Source organism: Brassica napus, chromosome C5 (assembly GCF_020379485.1).
Source record: "Brassica napus cultivar Da-Ae chromosome C5, Da-Ae, whole genome shotgun sequence".
In the NCBI taxonomy this organism is placed as follows: Eukaryota; Viridiplantae; Streptophyta; class Magnoliopsida; order Brassicales; family Brassicaceae; genus Brassica; species Brassica napus.
In genome coordinates, this window is record NC_063448.1 from 34,187,189 (window position 1) to 34,207,061 (window position 19,873).

Here is a 19,873-nt window from a genome sequence, read left to right on the forward strand (position 1 = left end):
TAGCTGTTTGTATACTCCAATATATACAACCTGTGGTAAGAAACATGAAAGTGAATTAATGTGTTTTCACACTATCCCAATATACACTGGTAATATAAACAAGTTGTGGGAAAAGTTCATCCTTCGATTATTTCTACCATTGTCGCTTGGCTGGGATAGCAGGACACTCATAACAACCAATATTCATGTCTCAATCGCTCTTTATAATTTATCAAATACCAATTGAGTGAAGAAACATGAACGGATTAGTAATGAGTGTTGCCGCTATCCCATTTGAGAGACAATGATACATGCACGTTCTCGGGGGAATGATTATCACCACTTAACTATGGTTAAGTATGTCGAAAAACTTTCATAACCAGTCTTTCTAATAGCTGTAATTTGTGTGTAAGAGTAAATGAGAACTGAGCCAAAATCAAAAGGCAAGAGCTCTGTAGCCAGGGAACTAAGAAAGCTGAGATCAGATTGCAAGAACAAGAAGAGAAGAAGATACCGGTAACGTATGTGTGGCTGGTAGAAGACGACCTAAATTTTTGACTAATATAATATGACATAACTGCTTAAAAGCGGGACATTAGACGATGCAGCCGGATGAGAATGAACTTATATAAATACAGAAATTATAGACAGTCAGTTGAACTAACCAAGACTCCCAATGACGAATAAACCACTCGGGAACAAGTACTATAAACTGGCATAACAGAAATCCTTGTATTGAAATTTGTATTGATCATAGTCACTAATTATGTCTGAACTTGACGAAAACTGAAACAGATAAGAAGGTAATCAGAGGCAAAGACATATTACATACAACTTGATGTGGAGGACAAATTAAACCCATAATTTACTCTACACCGCCCGTACTTTAAAACGAAGTTATGATAAACGTGATTATTCGAACTGCGGGAAGATATTTTGTTGGTTTCTGTGGTTATTACTGATTTGCAACTATTTACCCCTGCAATAATGTTCAGCATTTTATATTAGTTTTATATATGGTGTTTCTTGGTACACGTCAATAGGGTTGTAGACATAAACGTGTACAATAGCCGGATGTTGACATTGCACGTCTCTATAAATAACACTCCAGCTTGATCTCCCCCACACCAAAAATCACATTCTCACATACTCTCGAAGAAATCTAGCATTGTCATTCCCCAACTGCAGATTCAACTACTGTCAGTAGGATTTTGGCCATCTTGTTTTAGGTATGATAATGTTATGCTTTCACACTTTGCCCAATATATATTCAGCAGTTCCACAATTTAATCAAATTATAAGTACAAACATTAAATTATTACACAGATGGGTCAGCTGGTGCGTATCCGCAGTGGCGAATGGATGAAGAAGGATGACGTTGGGTGGAGATTCCATGAAGATCTTTTTGAAGTGGAACACTACATAATTACCAGAAACAACGAGGATGTTCACGCACTGATGGCATTAGTTCGTGAAGAACTTTTATTATCTCCAACAACCCCTATTGTTTTAACATATCAATTACCGGAGACTCTTCAAGACGCAACTGCCAGCCATCACCACCTAATACCATTCTCACGACTGAATATGTAGAAATACTGTTAAGAATACAAGAGTGGCGGAATGAAGTTAAAATCTATGTCACTTCTGGTGCCTTGCGAGTCGCCAGATTTCAATTTCTATGCAGGACACCTTTTACAATTGGTGAGACCACTTATCTTGCTGATGGGATAACTGAAGAACAACACCTTGCCTTCATAAACAGTTAGTTATTTAATTTAACATATATATTCAAACATAACAGGAAGAATACAGTAAATTTATGTTTTCAATGTCACGTTATATTTTTCGTAGCCGAAGTCGGAGACGATGAGATCAAATGCAACGGAAGGGTGTTGAAAGAAATATTCAGCGAGGAGAAACTACTTCTTATTTACCGATACTCATTGGATATCGAAAAAGCACAAACCAGCATTGATCTTAATATAAGCCCAACTTTACCGATAGGCAAAAACAACATTGCTATACCGGACACACAAAATAACAGCATAGAAGTGTCAATAAGTGATGAAGAAATCCGTAAGAACAATGAGACATTTAACACTATCAATACATAGTTCTCTTTACAATCTAAATACACTTCTGTCTTTGACTAAATTAACAAATTATATCTGGATTAAATGTATGTTCTTATGTACCACCTATATTACCAATAAAACGTCACATTTGTCTACGTAGAACGTGGGTCACAGTCTTCACAGTCAAAAAGGTTGGAAGTTTCTAGACAAATCCGAGGAGGAAGTATTGCCGAGGAGATGAGTGAAGATTCGACATTCTTCAAATCTGCATGGGGAGAAATGGAGGTAGGATTCCATTTCTGGGACACTGTTGGTGTCGACGCCGGTGATGACATAATTAACATCACGTCTGACTATAACATGGAAGATCGGATACACAACACTGATGTTCTCGACATTGATGGGTCTTCTACGGGCTCAACAATTGGAGTTGGAATTAATTACAATTTCCCTCGTTCATGCATTTACAATCACAGTGGCCAACATAAAGATCGACACATATATTTTGTAAGCGGTAGGGAATTTAGAAACTAAATGGATTTGGAAATTTGGTGCATATTTTATTAAATAGATAGGCTATTAGTACTTTCTTTCCTCCATTCATTGTTATTACAATATTAGAGTCATATAGATACTAACGTTACCGTCTTGATTCTATACAGGCCAATCGCACGAAAATGAAATAATACCAGATTTGATGGAGAGCAGAACAGGACTTACTTCTCCAACTAATCATCGTACATTTCATCCAAATGCTAATCTTGATTCGGAAATCCGCACTGACCAATCCCATAGCAACGAACCCTCGGTCATAGAAGTCACTGACTCTTCCTCGGAAGCTCGTGACAGCAACGGTGGGTGAAGCATGTCTAAGTAGATAATAATTAATTCTCCTGTTTTAATATCCCGTTTTAAAACGGTACGGTTCATGTAATGACACTGCAATATCACGGTTATATAAATCCTTTACATTAATTACCCAAGCAAACCATTTTCAAGGATCGAAGAATATTTTTGTCAACAAAACAGATCCTTAATTCAAAAATTTCTCATCGTATTTTCAAACTATACTTGTGCAGGTGTGGCACCGCACAACCCTGATGTCGTGTATGTCGGTATGGTATTCAACAGCAGGGAAGAATTCAAACAGTATATGGCAATATATGCCATACGAAAAAAATTCCGGTTTCGAAACAGCCGATCAGCACCTGGCTGCATGGTACTGCGGTGTTTTAGCAAAAACTGCAATTGGCGAGTTTATGCAGTGATATTGAAAAACACAAACTTGTATGAAGTCAGAAAAATTGAACTGCATCATTTATGTTCGGTCGACGATCGCTCAGGATACCAATCTCAAGCCACACATGCAGTGATTGGCGGATTGATGAAAGCAAAGTTTGCAGGCCGAGGGGGAGGACTGCGCCCTAATGAAATTATTCAAGCCATGCAAGGGGATCACGACGTTCATATTTCTTACTGGAAAGCTTGGAGATCAAGGGAAGTGGCTTTAGAGTATGCAAAGGGGTCTTGTGGGGCTTCATACAACTTGTTGCCAGCATACTTAGAGAAACTTGTCGGTGCAAATCCAGGTACACTCGCTGAGGTTCAAACTGAATACACAGATGGTGTAGGACACAAGTTCAAATACATGTTTCTTGCCTTAGCTGCATGCATTGAAGGTTTTAAATTTATGCGGAAGGTTGTTATTGTAGACGGCACACATTTGCGCGGAAAGTATGCAGGTTGTTTGTTGACTGCATCAGCACAAGATGAGAATTATCAAGTGTTTCCACTAGCCGTTGCAGTGGTTGATAGTGAAAATGATAAAGCATGGGAGTGGTTTTTCATGAAACTCACGAAGTTCATACCCAACAATGACGACATAGTATTTGTGTCAGACAGGCATCCTTCTATATACTATGCAATTGCGAAGGTAAGAATTTAAAATATTCTTTTATAGGGATTTTATGCTTCCCCTTAATAAACCATACTTAGATATTTTTACGAGGGAAATTACATATAGTGTAGCAGATACTATTTTTAAAAACTAGACTAATATTCAGTTTACTTACTTAGAATGCATCTAGGAACTTATGTAAGGTCAATAAAACCTGGAAAACATAGTTGGCAACAAAAAATGGAACGTATTAGGAGACAATGTAAGAGCTACGAATTTCAACCCATGTACTGTATGCTTAATAAAATGTTACTATGTACATAAACCGATCATGTTTCCTGATAATAATTAATAATTAAATGATAATCTAAATTCCTAGTTTTACGCATTCAAATCATTATTAAACAAGTGGTTGTATTTCAAAATAAAATCGGATGTGATAGTAAAACCCAAAAATTAGCAGCGGATTCTTTTTGGGTGGTTTAACCAATGTATGTAACGTTAGGGTTTTATAGATGCATATTAAAATATTCGCTAGTTTTTCATTAGCGTAACAAGCATTGGGGATTCGTAAGGTACCCGGATTTTTTTATTGAGGGGTATCATTTATGTATTTGGTTTGTTTTTTGTATATCCGGATATGTATACAAACTAATTTTTTTTTTTTTAAATGGAACCAGATAACATAAGGAAAACCGAAACAGAAGCCAAATGAACCTAAATAGATATGAACTTTATTTTTAAATTATTTTAAATTACATGCTAATTACAATCATTGAAGTAACATCAATTATTAAATGTTTAGGTTTATCCACGAGGGAGGCATTGCGCATGCATTTTACATCTGAAAAGGAACATAAGAACCTCGTTCAAGGACAAACACTTGGGTTACCTAGTTGGGAAAGCAGCACGTGCTTATAGACTCTCAGACTTCTACGCTACATTCAAAGAAATAAAACGAGTCAACGATTCTTGTGCCGAATACCTGGTAGGAATTGGTTTCGAGCACTGGGTGAGATCTCATTTTAAGGGGGAGAGGTTCAACATTATGACCAGTAATGTAGCAGAAACATGGAATGCGGTGTTACGCGAAGCTAGGGAATACCCTATACTTTCACTAATTGACTACATCAGGGCAAAACTTATGAACTGGTTCACAGTACGAAGACAGCTTCAAGACAGCGCAGAAAATACACTCACACCAAGAGTCCAAGAGATAGTAACCGGCAACTTTGAAAACAGCGGGATGTTTACTGTGACGGGCATTTCAATTGGCGAGTACGAAGTGAAAGACAAAGATGGCCATTCATATAATGTAAACCTCACCAGCAAAACATGCAGTTGCTATGAATTTCAATCACTCAAGATACCTTGCACACACGCAATTGCAGCCGCCACAAAGGAAAGTTCGAGTAGATTCGTTGGTTGGTGACTGGTATACCATAAAGACATATAGGACTGCATACGCAGGCTGCATTGCTCCAGCTGTGGAACATGAAAGTATAGAGTTACTTTCAAGTGATGACTCAGGGAGCCAAATTGAAGTCAATCCACCATCAACTCGAAGACCACCGGGGAGACCCAAAAAATCCCGCATTTTATCCAGAGGAGAATTTCAGGTAACCATTCCATATCTAATTGACACATATAAGAATATGCTAATAAAAATGAGTTATTTTATACAGCTAAGAGGCACTAGGAAACGCACCATGTGTAGCAGATGCAAGTGTTACGGCCATAACCGAGCAACTTGCAAAATGCCAATCTAGATTCTAACACTACAAGAAAACGTGCCCATAACAACGAACATTTACGACGAAAATATTTCGTCGTAAATTTACATGGTGTTTACAACGAAATTACGCGGAATCTAACTTTCGTCGTAAACGCCATGTAAATTTACGACGAATAGATTTCGTCGTAAACTCCATGTAAGTTTACGACGAATGTACGTGGAATGAGAAATACGTCGTAATCATTACATCGACATTACAACGAAGCATGTTACCGTTATATTTAGGTGAAAACGTGTCTTCAATGTGCTTTAACTTACCTAATTTCGTCGTAAAGTCGTTGTAAATAGTATGTTAAAACCATGTAAAATCCATGTAAAATATTCCTTGTAAAATCGTTGTTATATTTCAACTACCCAACTCGAAATTTTCTCTATATATATGTCATTTCCCACAACTCTCTTCCTCACAACACACAAACGGGAGAAAAAAAATCCGAAAAAAAAATCAGAAAAAAAAAGATTTCAAAAAAAAATCTAAGAAAAAAATGGCCGGTGGCGGTAGTATTTACGAGTTACGGAGTTGGATGTATTTGCACAAAGATTCCGACGGGAGGGTGACGAACGCATTTCTGAGCGGGCTAGAGACATTCATGCACCAGGCGGGCTGTACACCGATCACACAAGAAAGCGGTAAGATGTTCTGCCCCTGTCGGAAATGCAAGAATTCAAAATTTGCACGTAGTGAAACTGTATGGAAGCATTTAGTAAACAGAGGATTTACACCACAGTACTACATTTGGTATCAACATGGAGAGGGTTATGGGGGAAATGAAGCTAGTAGTAGTAATAATAATTTTGAGGATGGTCATCATAGTGAAGAACCGAATCATTTGCATAATGAATATAATTATCATCAAGATCATGAGCAGATGGTAGATCATGATAGGGTTCAAGATATGATTAGTGATGCATTTTTAGAAACAACTACAACAATAGCTGATGGAACTGGAAATGTAGAAGAACCTAATTTGGATGCAAAAAGGTTTTATGAAATGCTAGATGCTGCAAATCAATATCTACACTGGTTGTAGAGAAGGTCTCTCTAAATTGTCTCTAGCAGCTAGGATGATGAATATTAAAACGGATCATAATTTACCTGAGAATTGCATGGATGCATGGGCGGAGTTGTTTAAAGAGTATTTGCCAGAAGACAACGTGTCTGCTGAATCTTATTATGAGATTCAGAAATTGGTTTATAGTCTTGGGTTGCCTTCGGAGATGATTGATGTTTGCATCGACAACTGCATGATCTACTGGAAAGAAGATGACAAGTTAGAAGAGTGTCGATTCTGCAAAAAACCACGATTCAAACCGCAAGGCCGTGGGAGGAATAGGGTACCGTACCAAAGGATGTGGTACCTACCAATTACAGACAGATTGAAAAGATTATATCAATCTGAGAGGACTGCTGCGTCGATGAGGTGGCATGCGGAACATGTCCAGAGAGATGGTGAGGTTGCACATCCATCAGACGCAAGAGCGTGGAAACATTTCAACAAGGTACACGCAGATTTTGCTACAAATATTCGGAATGTCTATCTTGGGTTATGCACCGATGGATTTAGTCCATTTGGAATGTCTGGTAGACAATATTCTTTGTGGCCAGTCATTCTTACGCCGTACAATTTACCGCCGGATATGTGCATGGAACAAGAATTTCTATTTTTGACCATATTAATCCCTGGGCCGAAGCATCCAAAACGGTCTCTTGATGTTTTTCTTCAACCGTTGATAGAAGAGCTAAAGCAATTGTGGTCAGAAGGGGTGAGGACGTACGATTGTTCCTTGAAAAACAATTTTACGATGCGAGCAGTTCTGCTGTGGACGATAAGTGATTTCCCTGCTTATGGGATGTTGTCTGGCTGGACAACACATGGAAGATTATCTTGTCCATATTGTCTTGGATCGACGGATGCTTTTCAACTGAAGAATGGTAGGAAGAGTTGTTGGTTTGACTGTCATCGTCGCTTTCTTCCACTTGCCCATCCGTACAGAAGAAATAAGACATTGTTTCGGCACAAAAAAATTGTCAGAGACGGTCCTCCTCCATATCTCACCGGCCAGCAGATCGAAGCAGACATTGATTATTACGGAGCTCAGGAAACAGTTAAAGTTGGAGGAAATTGGCATGTTCCTGGAAATATGCCTGATGGGTATGGTGTGTCTCACAATTGGCATAAGAAGAGTATATTTTGGGAGCTACCCTATTGGAAGGATCTTCTCTTACGCCACAATCTGGATGTCATGCATATTGAGAAGAACTTTTTTGAGAACATCATGAATACATTACTTAACGTCCCTGGGAAGACAAAAGATAACAAAAAGTCAAGGATGGACTTACCTGATATTTGCTCAAGAAGTGAGTTACATATCAAGAGCAATGGAAACGTTCCTGTTCCCATCTTCCGGTTGTCATCAGAAGCCAAAACAACCTTGTTTGACTGGGTTGCATCAGAAGTTAAGTTTCCTGATGGTTATGTTTCAAATCTGTCAAGATGTGTTGAACGAGGTCAAAAGTTCTCCGGAATGAAGAGTCATGATTGTCATGTGTTTATGCAACGACTACTTCCATTTGCTTTTGCCGAGCTCCTTCCAGCAAATGTCCATGAAGCACTTGCAGGTAATTATAAAACGTTAATATATATACATATGTTATGAAATGTTATTAATTTGATTACTTTTGCAATATACAGCCATCGGCGCTTTTTTCAGAGATCTCAGCACACGTACGTTCAAGGAAGAAGTCATCGAACAACTTCATCATAACATTCCGATCATATTGTGCAACCTGGAGAAGATATTTCCTCCTTCATTTTTTGACGTCATGGAGCATCTAGTTGTCCACCTACCGTATGAAGCATTGCTTCGTGGACCTGTTCACAACGGATGGATGTATCCGTATGAGCGACAGATGAAACATTTGAAGGGGAAAGCAAGAAATCTTGCAAAGGTGGAAGGTTCAATAGTTGCGGGAAGTTTGACAGCCGAAACATCTAACTTCACATCATACTACTTTGCTCCAACTGTTCGTACGAGGAAAAGAGTTCCTAGAAGATATGATGATGGTGGAGTACCGACATCATATCCAATTGATGGTGTTCCTGACATTTTCTGCGAAATTGCACGGTTTGGTGGTAAAACGAAAGAAGTATGGTGGTCATGTGAAGAGGATAAACATAGTGCCCACACTTATATTCTGCTCAACTGCGAGGATGCAGTGACCCGTTACTTTGAAAGGTAAATATTTTTGTGAATGTTAATTATATGAATTGCAGTTAATTATGTATGACTTGATTATTTGTTTAATTTGCAGCATGTTTGTATCTCAAGTTGAAGAAGCAATACCAGGAATATCTGCAACTGATGTGGACACACGTAAAGATAAGCACTTTGTCAAGTGGTTAAAATCACAGGTACGTAATATATCTCATACATTGATTAATTAAGTAAGTGTTGTGATACTTCAATATTAATTAAGAATAACTGCTTTTTGCAGGTTGATTATGACGATCCTTATTATCCCGTATGGTTTCACGAATTGGTTCAAGGTCCAGTTGCAAAGGTCACCACATCACCTATGTATTTCACACGAGGATTTACCTTTCACACATACGAGTATGGGAGACATCGGGCAACGAGTAACTACGGAATATGCGTGAAAGGTGAAACGGACTTTTACGGGATCTTGCAGGAGATTATTGAAGTGGAATTTCCGGGTTTATTGAAGCTAAAATGCGTCCTCTTCAAATGTGAATGGTTCGATCCTGTTGTGAATCGAGGGATTCGGTATAACAAATTTGGTGTTGTGGATGTCAATTTTGGGAGAAGATACAAAAAATTTGAGCCTTTCATTTTAGCTTCACAAGCCGAGCAAGTAAGCTTCCTTCCTTATCCTCGGCTTCGAACTTCCGGGATAAACTGGTTAGCTGCTATCAAAATTACACCTCGTGGACGCATTGTCGCTGGAGAAGAACCGCCCTTGCAAGAAGAAGACGCTATCAATGAAGTTGAGGTACCAGAACAACCAACTGATGAAATCCTTTTGATCGACCCGCAAAACTTTCAATATGAAGATATTCCCGAAGATGCGACAGATGAAGCACGTGAAGACGAGTTCGAGAGAAGCGACGATGATGATTGTAATGATAGTGATGAGAACGAAAACGATTTAGAGTGATGTAATATTGATGAGAACGAAAACGATTTAGAGTGATGTAATATATGTCTCTGATGTTGTATTTCTCTATTGTAACGTATGTTTAAAGAAATATTGTTTTTTTACCATCCTAATGTATGTGTAACAAATGTTGTTTTATATAATATGTATTTGTGTTAATTTTAAAAAAAATTATTTGGAGTTTTAGGGTTTTAGAGTTTAAGTTGGAGAAAGAGCACAAAGTAGTAGAGAAGATATATGATGTTAGATGATATGTGACTTTGGGGTTTAGAGATTTCATTCTCGGTGTTTAGGGTTAAGCGTTGTAAAATCGTCGTAAATGGTTATCTATTCCACGTAATTTCGTCGTAAATGGAAAAACGCGGGTCTGGTAACTTCGTCGTAAACGTGGGCCTTGTAAATTCGTCGTAAACCGATGTTTCGACGTAATTTCGTCGTAAATCGAAAAACGCGGGCCTGGTAACTTCGTCGTAAATGAAAAAACGCGGGTCTGGTAACTTCGCCGTAATGTTACGTCGCGTTTACGACGAAACATTTTCTATATATTGGGACGCCGAGACGAGGCTGCTTCGTCCATTCCTCCCAAACTCCTCTCCTCTCCCTCTAAGGTACATCGTCTTCCGATGCAGTTCCAGACTCTCAGACTTCTCAGAGAGTTTTTTCGAGTCCTCCTCTTCCACCGCAGATGCCTCCACCTCCTCCTCCAGCGGCTGCACCTGAGCCTGTCCCAGAAGGTGCAGTTCATCCGGATTTGCAGGTGCCTTCATATGCTCCCTTCGCGAGATATACGGTGGAGGATTTGCTTGCCCAGCCTTGACGGGAGGGTTTGGATGTTCTAGACCCCGATAGACCCCGATGAACTTATTGGTAAGCGATTAATTTTTATTACTTTAAAATTTAATTAATTTTTATTTTGTAACGGTTAAATTGTTTTTTTCCAGGTTTGGGGCTAACAACCGTGTTAGCCGGAGCGTTTCGGCGACGATTAAGGGTTACTACGACGGGGCATACCCGAACTGGAGAAAGACACCAAATCACGTTAAGATCACGTGGTTTAAATGTTTTGCGGTAAGATTTTTAAATTTAATTAAATTTTCACTTTTAAATATATATATATATATATATATATATATATATATATTAATATTTATTATTAATTGTAATTTTTTCAAAATTTTTATGTTTCAGCAAAGTGGCATTGGTCTTTGGGAATCACCGAGAGGGTGAAGGCGGAATTCGTTGCAAAGGCAAAGATACGCCTCTGCAACACAGTCTCTGATTGGAAGGACAAGTGGGAGATCTACGGGTATGAGGGAAAGCCCACTGAGCTCACGACGGATGTGTGGGATGGCCTCATCGCCTATTGGGAGCACCCCTCTTCGATCAAAAAGGTCAATTCGTGCTCGGATTCTCGAAGGACGAAGGATAAAGATGGTCATTTGCCCATGCTTCACAGAACCGGACAAAAACCTCATGCAGGAGTCCGTCTAGAAGCTGTAAGTTTTGTTTTAAATATATATTTTAAAATATTCAATTAATATAATTTATAATATTTAATTTTTTTTTTTTTGTAGTTCGAGAAGACGGGAGTCTTACCTTCTCTGTCTGACCTATTCAAGATGACTCACGCCACATCCGACGGAGTTTTTGTGGATCCTGCATCTGAGAAACTCTTCCGAACAGTGGCTGGTGAGATTGAAGAACGGGAGACGCAACTAACCCAGGAGTCTCCCGATGGATTACCAGTCACATTGTCCACCGAAGAGGTCGACAGAATCTTCGAAGAGGTAACTTAAAATTTTTGTTTACATTATTTTAAATATTTTAACATAATTAACTATATTAATATATGTTTTGATTTTATAGGTGGCTCCTAAAAAGAAGGGACGGATAGTCGGTATAGGCTCTGTTAACGAAGTTGCAAGGGCAACTTCGTCATACACTTCGAGACGGGATGAAGAGACTGCTCAGATGAAGGCTCAAATGGATAGCCAGCAGGTTCGTTTAGACTCTCTTGAGGATTTGCTAGACGTGATGGCCGTGGGAAACCCGGTTATGCAGAGAATGTTGAGTGAGAGATGAGCCGCTCTTGGAATGCCACCACGAGATCCCCAAGAGTCCGATCCAACCCGTCAACAGCCGAGCAACCCCACCAACTACTTCGACAATATGTAGTTTTTTTTTATTTTTCTGTTTGTATTATGAATTTAAATATTATTGTATGACTTTTTAAAATATGTTTTCCAATTTCATATTTCGTTTTAAAATTTAAATTATTTTAAATTCTGAATATTAAATATAAATTAAAATCTATTATATACTAATTAATAATAATATAATAAGAAACGATGTAAACTCCTCGTAAACATTACATGGAGTTTACATCGAATGTTTACGAGTGATTAACATCGAAATATTTACGACGGTTTTACATCGAAATGTTTACGAGTGATTTACAACGAAAGTATTTACGTGTGCTTTACATCGAAATAATTACGTGGGCTATACGACGAAGACTTACGTGGCGTTTACGACGAATCCTTTCCCTACGCTTTACGAGGAATATATTTCGTCGTGTCGTTTACGACGAAACCTCCGTTACGACGGACGTTTAACAACGAAACGTCTTTCGACGTTAATTCGTCGTAACACCCCATTTACGACGAATTTACAACGAATACTGCCTTAGTAAAAAATATGTTTTCTTGTAGTGTAAGAATTGTGAACTAATGGGCAGAGACAGCCTCGGATGATGAAGGTGTATGCAAGTTGGGAACGTGTGAGATAGCGATAGTCATGGTATAAATAACTATGTATAAATAACTACATGACATGGGATGTGGACGGAGTAGCTTAATACCCGAGGATGTTTAAAAATAATAAAGTCTCTGCCGTAGATATGATGCATGTATATATATTTTTTTTTTTTTTGTAACTAAATGTATGTATGTATGCATGTATATATTTTTGGAATGAGTAAAACACACTAAATGATCCAGTGAACCGAACTTCTTATATTTTCTACTAAGGTATTAACCAAAGTAAACAACAACTGATCAACCCAGTAAAAAAAAACGTAAAAGTAAGTGAAAATAGATTTACCCAATCGGACCTTAAATATTGACAGTAATTTTTTTAAAAAAATGAGATACGACAATCGAATTCGAGTTCTATTAAACACAAACTCTATAGGTTAAAGACGCTTAGATATCTTATAGTCAATGAATTTAACACTGAAACGGGCTTAACGAATGTTGTAGATGTGAAGATGTTGCGAACATAATAGCCGGATTAATATATACTAGCATCTGAAAAAATTATAGATTGATGTGAAACACATAATTTAACCAAATACAAGCAACGGGTACAACAATAGAAATTCAGTAAACAATGAGCCCCGGTGACGTAACAAATATTAAATTTTAAAAGACGTTTTATATGGCAAACCTTAACCCAAGTAAAAAATGGAGCAAACTATACGGATACGAAAACAAATATCCGGCTAGTACTTTCTTTATACCTGCAAAATTCGTTCAACCTTGATAATTCCATAGCAAATCTAAACCAAAAACTCTAAACCATACACACTAAACCCTAACCCCTAAACCAGAAGACATAAATCCTAAACCCTAAACCATAAACCCTAAATCTTAAAATCTAAACCCTAATCCAGAAGCCGTAATTCCACAGCAAAAATTACCCCTACACCGTAAACCCAAAACCATAAACCCTAAACACTAAATCATAAACCCTAAACCCTAGCTGGCAATAAATCCTAAACCCTAAACTCCCATAGCTTAAACCCCCGAAAACATAAACACTAAACCCTAAACCCTCATCCAAAAGAGGGACAACCTAAACCCTAATCCCTACACCCTACCGCATTTGTGAGTAAACCTAAACCCAATTAAAAAAAACACATCATTGTCTGACACACGAATTAAAGGAACATAGTAACGTTAAAAATTTATATAGCCACCCCTTACTGAAAAGGCTACCCCAAGAAGTATTTATCCCAACTTAAACCGGTGGACATGCAGCGCATACAAAGAATATCTCGCCAACAGTGAGTAGCATAAGGATACGAAAACACGCATAAGTATACAAAGATAAATATCCGGGTAGTACTCTCTTAATACCTGCAAATTCGTTGTACTTTTACAATTCCATAGCAAATCTAAACCCAAAAGTCTAAACCCTAAACCCTAAACTCTAAATTATAAACCCTAAACACTAACCCCTTAACCCTAGCCCCCTAAACCCTTTTACTAATAAGATTTTATAACATAAAGTCCGTGGTGAAATTATATATTGTAAGGGAAGACAAAATGGTGTAGTAAGTAGATACCCAAAATAAGGGTCACTAAACTTGGAAACAAGGAGGGTTATGTGAATCTAATTGAGACATATTAGCCGGATTTGTATATCAATAAATCGAAAACAATTTAATCGACGAAACACACTAACCGGATTTGCTTAGGCAAACAAATAGTTCTCATACATAAAATAGTTTAACCCAATCGTATCTTATATATTGACTGTAATTTTTTTTTCAAAACGAGATACGACAATCGAATTCGGGTTCTATTAAACACAAATACTATGGGTTAACGAGGCTTAGATATCTTATAGCCAATGAAACGCTGAAACGGGCTTAACGAATGATGTAGATGTGAAGATGTTGCGAACATAATAGCCGGATTAATATATCCAAACATCTGACAGAATTATAGATTGATGTGAAACACATAATTTAACAAAAAACAAGCAACAGAAACAACAATAGGCATTCAGTGAACAATGAACCCCGGTGACGTAACAAACGGGAAAATTTAAAAGACGTTTTATATGGCAAACCTTAACCCAAGTAAAAAACTGCAGTAAACCAAAAGGATACGAAATTAAATATCCGACTAGTACTCTCTTTATACCTGCAAAATTCGTTCTACCTTGATGATTCCATAGCAAATCTAAACCAAAAACTCTAAACCATAAACCCTATACTCTACATACAAAATCCTAAACTCTGAACTTTAAACACTAAACCTTAACCCCTAAACCCTAACCCCTAAACCCCAAACCAGCAGCCATAAATCCTAAACCATAAACCTTAAACCCTAAACCCCAATCCAAAAGCCGTAATTTCATAGCAATAATTACCCCTAAACCGTAAATCCAAAACCATAAACCGTAAACACTAAATCATAAACCCTAAACCCTAGCTCGCAGTAAATCCTAAACCATAAATTCTCATAGCATAAACCCCCGAAAACATAAACACTAAACCCTAAACTTTAAACCCTAAACCCTCATCCAAAAGAGGTACAACCTAAACCCTAATCCCTACACCCTACCGCATTTATGAGTAATCCGAAACCCAATAAAAATAAAAATAAACAGCATTGTCCGACACACGAATTAGAGCAACATAGTAACGTTAAAAATTTATATATCCACCCCCTTACTGAAAAGGCTACCCCAAGGAGTATCTATCCCGACTTAAACCGGTGGACATGCAGCGCATACAAAGAATATCTCCCTACAGTGAGTAGCATAAGGATATGAAGACAAGCATAAGGATACAAAGATAAATATCCGGGTAGTACTCTTTATATACCTGCAAAATTCGTTGTACCTTGATGATTCCATAGCAAATCTAAACACAAATGGCTAAACCCTAAACCCTAAACCCTAAACTCTAAAGCCTAAACTCTAAATTCTAAATTCTAAACCCTAAACCCTAACCCCTAAACCCTTTTACTAATAAGATTTTATAACATAAAGTCCGTGGTTAAATTTTATATGGTAAGGGAAGACATTATGGCGTAGGAAATAGATATCCAAAATAAGAGTTACTAAACTTGGAAACAAGGAGGGTTATGTGAATCTAATTGGGACATATTAGCCGGATTAGTATATCAATAACTCGAAAACAAGTTAACGACGAAACACACTAACCGGATGTGCTTACGGAAACAAATCGGTTCCATACATTAAAACCTGATTTTTTACCGCAAACCATGGTTTTTCAGACATAATAACCGGATTTGTTGTCAAATATTCAATCACACTAACCGGATTTGCTTATGCAAACAAATAGTTTTTTTTACATAACAACCGGTTTTGTCTCGAACCTACAATATCAAATGTAGCTTATAAATAGTAAATGTGTAAAATCAACAGTAAAACTAAAAGCCATTCCCTAACAAGATGTTATAAAATCTTATCAACAATATACTCAACCCAAATGAAGGTGTTGTTTAGATATTATATCGTTTAAGAAGTCTAAATGTCTAGTAAATATAAACAAATAACCGGATTTGCTTATGCAAACAAATAGTTTTTTTTACATAACAACCGGATTTTGTAACGCGAACTAATATTTTTCAGACATAATAACTGTATTTGTTGTCAAATATGCACTGTGACATGTACCGCAAAATCATGATATTGGGAAAGATAAATAAAACAACAACACATTCACAAGTAAGATTTTATAACCTGCTAAACATATGAAAGTGCCGTCAATTCGTTGAACACAGGCTACATAATAACCGGTTTTATCTTGAACCTACAATATCAAATGCAGCTTATAAATAGTAAATGTGTAAAATCAACAGTAAAACTAAAAGCCATTCCCTAATAAGATTTTATAAAATCTTATCGACAATATACTCAACCCAAATGAAGGTGTTGATCAGATATTATATCGTTTTAGAAGACTAAATGTCTAGTAAATATAAACCCAAAAAATGAGTAAGGAAAACCTCATCCAGGGCCTCCTAAAGCCAAATACAATAGTTTTAAAAAATTTAGAAACGTATTCCCGAAGCATTAAAAAAAACTAAAGTTTTAAGTAAAAAGTGGAAATTGCTTAAAAAATATATCAATAAATCTTACTGAATTAGAAAATGAGTTGAACCAATTAATTTAATATAAGATATAACACACAACTTTACAACAACACACATTCAGTTAATAATGAACCCCATTCCCGTAGAGACCAGTTAATTTTTATAACATTTTGTAGAATGCAACTAAACCAAATATAAAAGATTTAGTAAACCAGAAAATGGATGCCTCCCCTAAACCGTAAAGAGGTTCAATACAACCTAAATCAGAATCCCGACAACCCAATTGATTTTATTTTCATGGTTAACTGTGTTTGTAACAAGGAAATAGAAGTGAAATAACTAGAAATGAAAGCAGAAAAAATGAATTTCCTATATAACCTTATGTTTACGGTCAAGTAAAGGCGATTATTTCCGGAATATATAATGGTGTAGTAAATAATGAACTAAAATGTCTAATACTGTAGTGCACTTAACAAGACTTCATGACGTCAAACGTCCTGGAAAATCGATGTAAACTTGAGATGGAATGCAATTTTGCTCGAATCACTACAAAACCAACCAGAAGGGTAACCAATATTTAAACCGGTAGCACTATTGAAGATATTTCCAAGATTAACTTACAGCATAAGAGTCAAATGAACCGCAACCCCAGAAATAATCATCTAATAAAAGAATTTTATAACTAAATAAAATGAAGAGGGCATGTGTTGTCTTTTCACCAGACACGTCATCATCATAACCTACGTATAGGTATGCTGCTGCGCATTTAATGGCTGGATATGGAAACGATTCTCTGGTTTGAGGTACATAATAGATATTGACCGGATGCAAGTTGAAGAATTTTGGCTATATAAAGACACATCTTCCTTTCATAAACATGCAACAATCTCTTCGACACTATAACCTGCAAAAGACTGAAAAAATCGGAACAAAGCTTCAGTTATCTGGGAGTGTTGCAGAGGTTAGAGTTAAAAAGGCAAGCAAAATTTCATCCCTTCGCATCTTTCCTATACCTAAAGTAGGTACCGTAATTACTGCAAAAAATTTTAAACTTTTTCTTCCTTAATTCATAAACCCTATAAACATTCTACTAGATACCCTAATACTGTTTCTCCTTTTTGCAAAACATAACAGATGGTTCGCCTCGTTCGTGTAGTCAAGAGTCAGTGGTCTAAATCCCAACAAGGGGTTTGGAGGTTTGTTCAAGATCAATCGGTATTTCGCGAAGATATTGTCCTTGGCGACACTTCAACAATTGACGAGCTTAACAGGCTTGTGAGAGGGGTGTTTAACCTACCCCCGCGACACCGCTGTTAATCACTTTCCAACTCCCACAGTGGATGCTTGAACCAGACGGTGAAACATGCCCGCCTCACAACATTGTTGCCAATCCTGATATTGACATGCTAATGAGTGTTCATGAATGGAATACCGAACCGCAAATTTGTGTCATTTTCGGGGCCGAAGACGTTGCTAGGTACCAATTCCTTTGTAGAGCTCCGTTTAAAATTGGCAATCGAACTTTCCTTGGAGAGGGGATCACCGAAGAACAGCACATCTCTGCTGTAAACGGTACTATCATACACCCAAATAATGTTCTTTTACTATCACTTACAACATCTAATCATATATAAATATATTCACATATACTTACAAAAACATTGACAGCAGATATGGCGCATGGACAAGAACTAGTATGTAGCGATGAAGTGCTAAAGGAGATTTTCAGTGAAGCGGAGATGGTTAGTCTGTATCGATTTTCGTTCGAAATAGAGAGAGCCAGAAACCGTCTCGACCTTAATGTTGGCGCAGATGATATTACTGGAGATCACGTTGTTCCTCAGCATATTCAACCACCTATAACAGAGCCAAGACTGGTCACTGCAAATCAGGCAGAGCGAGTGGGACAGTTATCTCACACTTACGAAGCTGGTAATTAGACTTTCACCGAAGCACATACGGTTATATTTTACAGTAGAATCATTTAATTTTAACATCTGTAGACCACGGACTGAAACCTATAGATAATCCCACAAATGTGTAGATATGTATGGATTTCCCAGTGGAGCATGGACAATCAACAATCATCCTGCAGCAGGTCACGGTGGCGGGAGAGGCAGCTTTATCCCACATGAGCAGACCCATTACAATACTACGCCTCTGCCTCCTCAAGTGACAAGGACTACTTATTGGGATAATTTAATGTCGTCAAGGTACGCATTGGAGCTACAGCGAATATATATGGGGTTCCTGGATCTGAACACACAGGCAACCCACACACAGCTCTTAATATTGGGAGCCCCAACACTCCAATCGGCCCTCCAATTCAGTTCCTCAGCGACGAATCATCTGCAGCTTCTTCGGTTGGGGCTACCACGAGGGAAGAATTGGGTGGACAAAAGAGCCTATTTTCTGTAGCAAGTGGAGAAATAAGTAAGGGAACAGCATGTGTGCAAGGTACAAAATGCAAATTAGTCAATAGTTCCAAGCTTTTTAATGTTTACCATAACCTTCTAAGATGATGCAATAACGAAGCTGACTTCATAAGGTTTATCGGTAAAAAAAAATATTAACTCAATTTATGATTTCATGTAACATCATTAGGTGAGAGTTCTGCGATGGGTGCTCAAGTTGGAAGCAAGCCAACTGATGCAGAGTTGGTTCATCCTCAAAACAATGAGGTGGGCAGTACATCGGCTCAGCTAACCCCGCTAAGAGCAAATGAAATAGCTGCTGACGTTGCACCTGCTAAAGTTGAGGAGCATACCGATGAGACGGAGAGACGTCCTTGAAAAAGGGGGAGGGGGTTTTATGCTGGTTTTTTGGCTTGTAGAAGTCGTCAGGGCAGAAGATGGTTTTTGTTGCTCTACTATCTGCACTTATGGTTTACGGTTGCAGGTCTACTAAATCTTATGTTTGTCATAATGTAGCTACGCTGTAAAATAGTGGTGACGTTTCCTAATGCTTCTATGTTAAGTTGGTTTTATGTGTAATATGACGTATGATGTGATGATGTAATGCAATGTAAAATATTTGGTAACAATACATCTATCCCAAAAGACGAATCGAAGAACACAAACGGTTAGAAACATT

At 37.6% G+C, this 19,873-nt stretch overlaps 1 protein-coding gene across 2 annotated transcripts; it reads left to right on the forward strand.

The window, feature by feature from the left end:
• Nucleotides 1-16,205: 16,205 nt before the first annotated feature.
• Nucleotides 16,206-19,839, forward strand: LOC106404957. Of its 2 annotated transcripts, none has more exons than XM_022703860.2 (5): nt 16,206-17,802; nt 17,915-18,352; nt 18,452-18,712; nt 18,825-19,237; nt 19,385-19,839. In XM_022703860.2, exons 2-4 carry the CDS (start codon nt 18,121-18,123, stop codon nt 19,196-19,198), a joined length of 867 nt encoding a protein of 288 aa, XP_022559581.1. In that variant the 5' UTR covers nt 16,206-17,802; nt 17,915-18,120; the 3' UTR covers nt 19,199-19,237; nt 19,385-19,839. The 2 variants fall into 2 exon arrangements, with proteins under 2 accessions (XP_022559581.1, XP_013701043.1); XM_013845589.3 differs by having other exon boundaries at nt 16,206-17,798.
• The last annotated feature ends 34 nt before the right edge of the window (nt 19,840-19,873 follow it).

Bases quoted from the DNA above. Each gene is read 5' to 3' on its own strand.
- LOC106404957 (XM_022703860.2), top strand. From the start codon at position 18,121: ATGCTTGAACCAGACGGTGAAACATGCCCGCCTCACAACATTGTTGCC. The intron at 18,353-18,451 runs GTACTATCATAC...CATTGACAGCAG, and splicing joins GCACATCTCTGCTGTAAACG to ATATGGCGCATGGACAAGAA. The intron at 18,713-18,824 runs GTAATTAGACTT...ACAAATGTGTAG, and splicing joins ATCTCACACTTACGAAGCTG to ATATGTATGGATTTCCCAGT.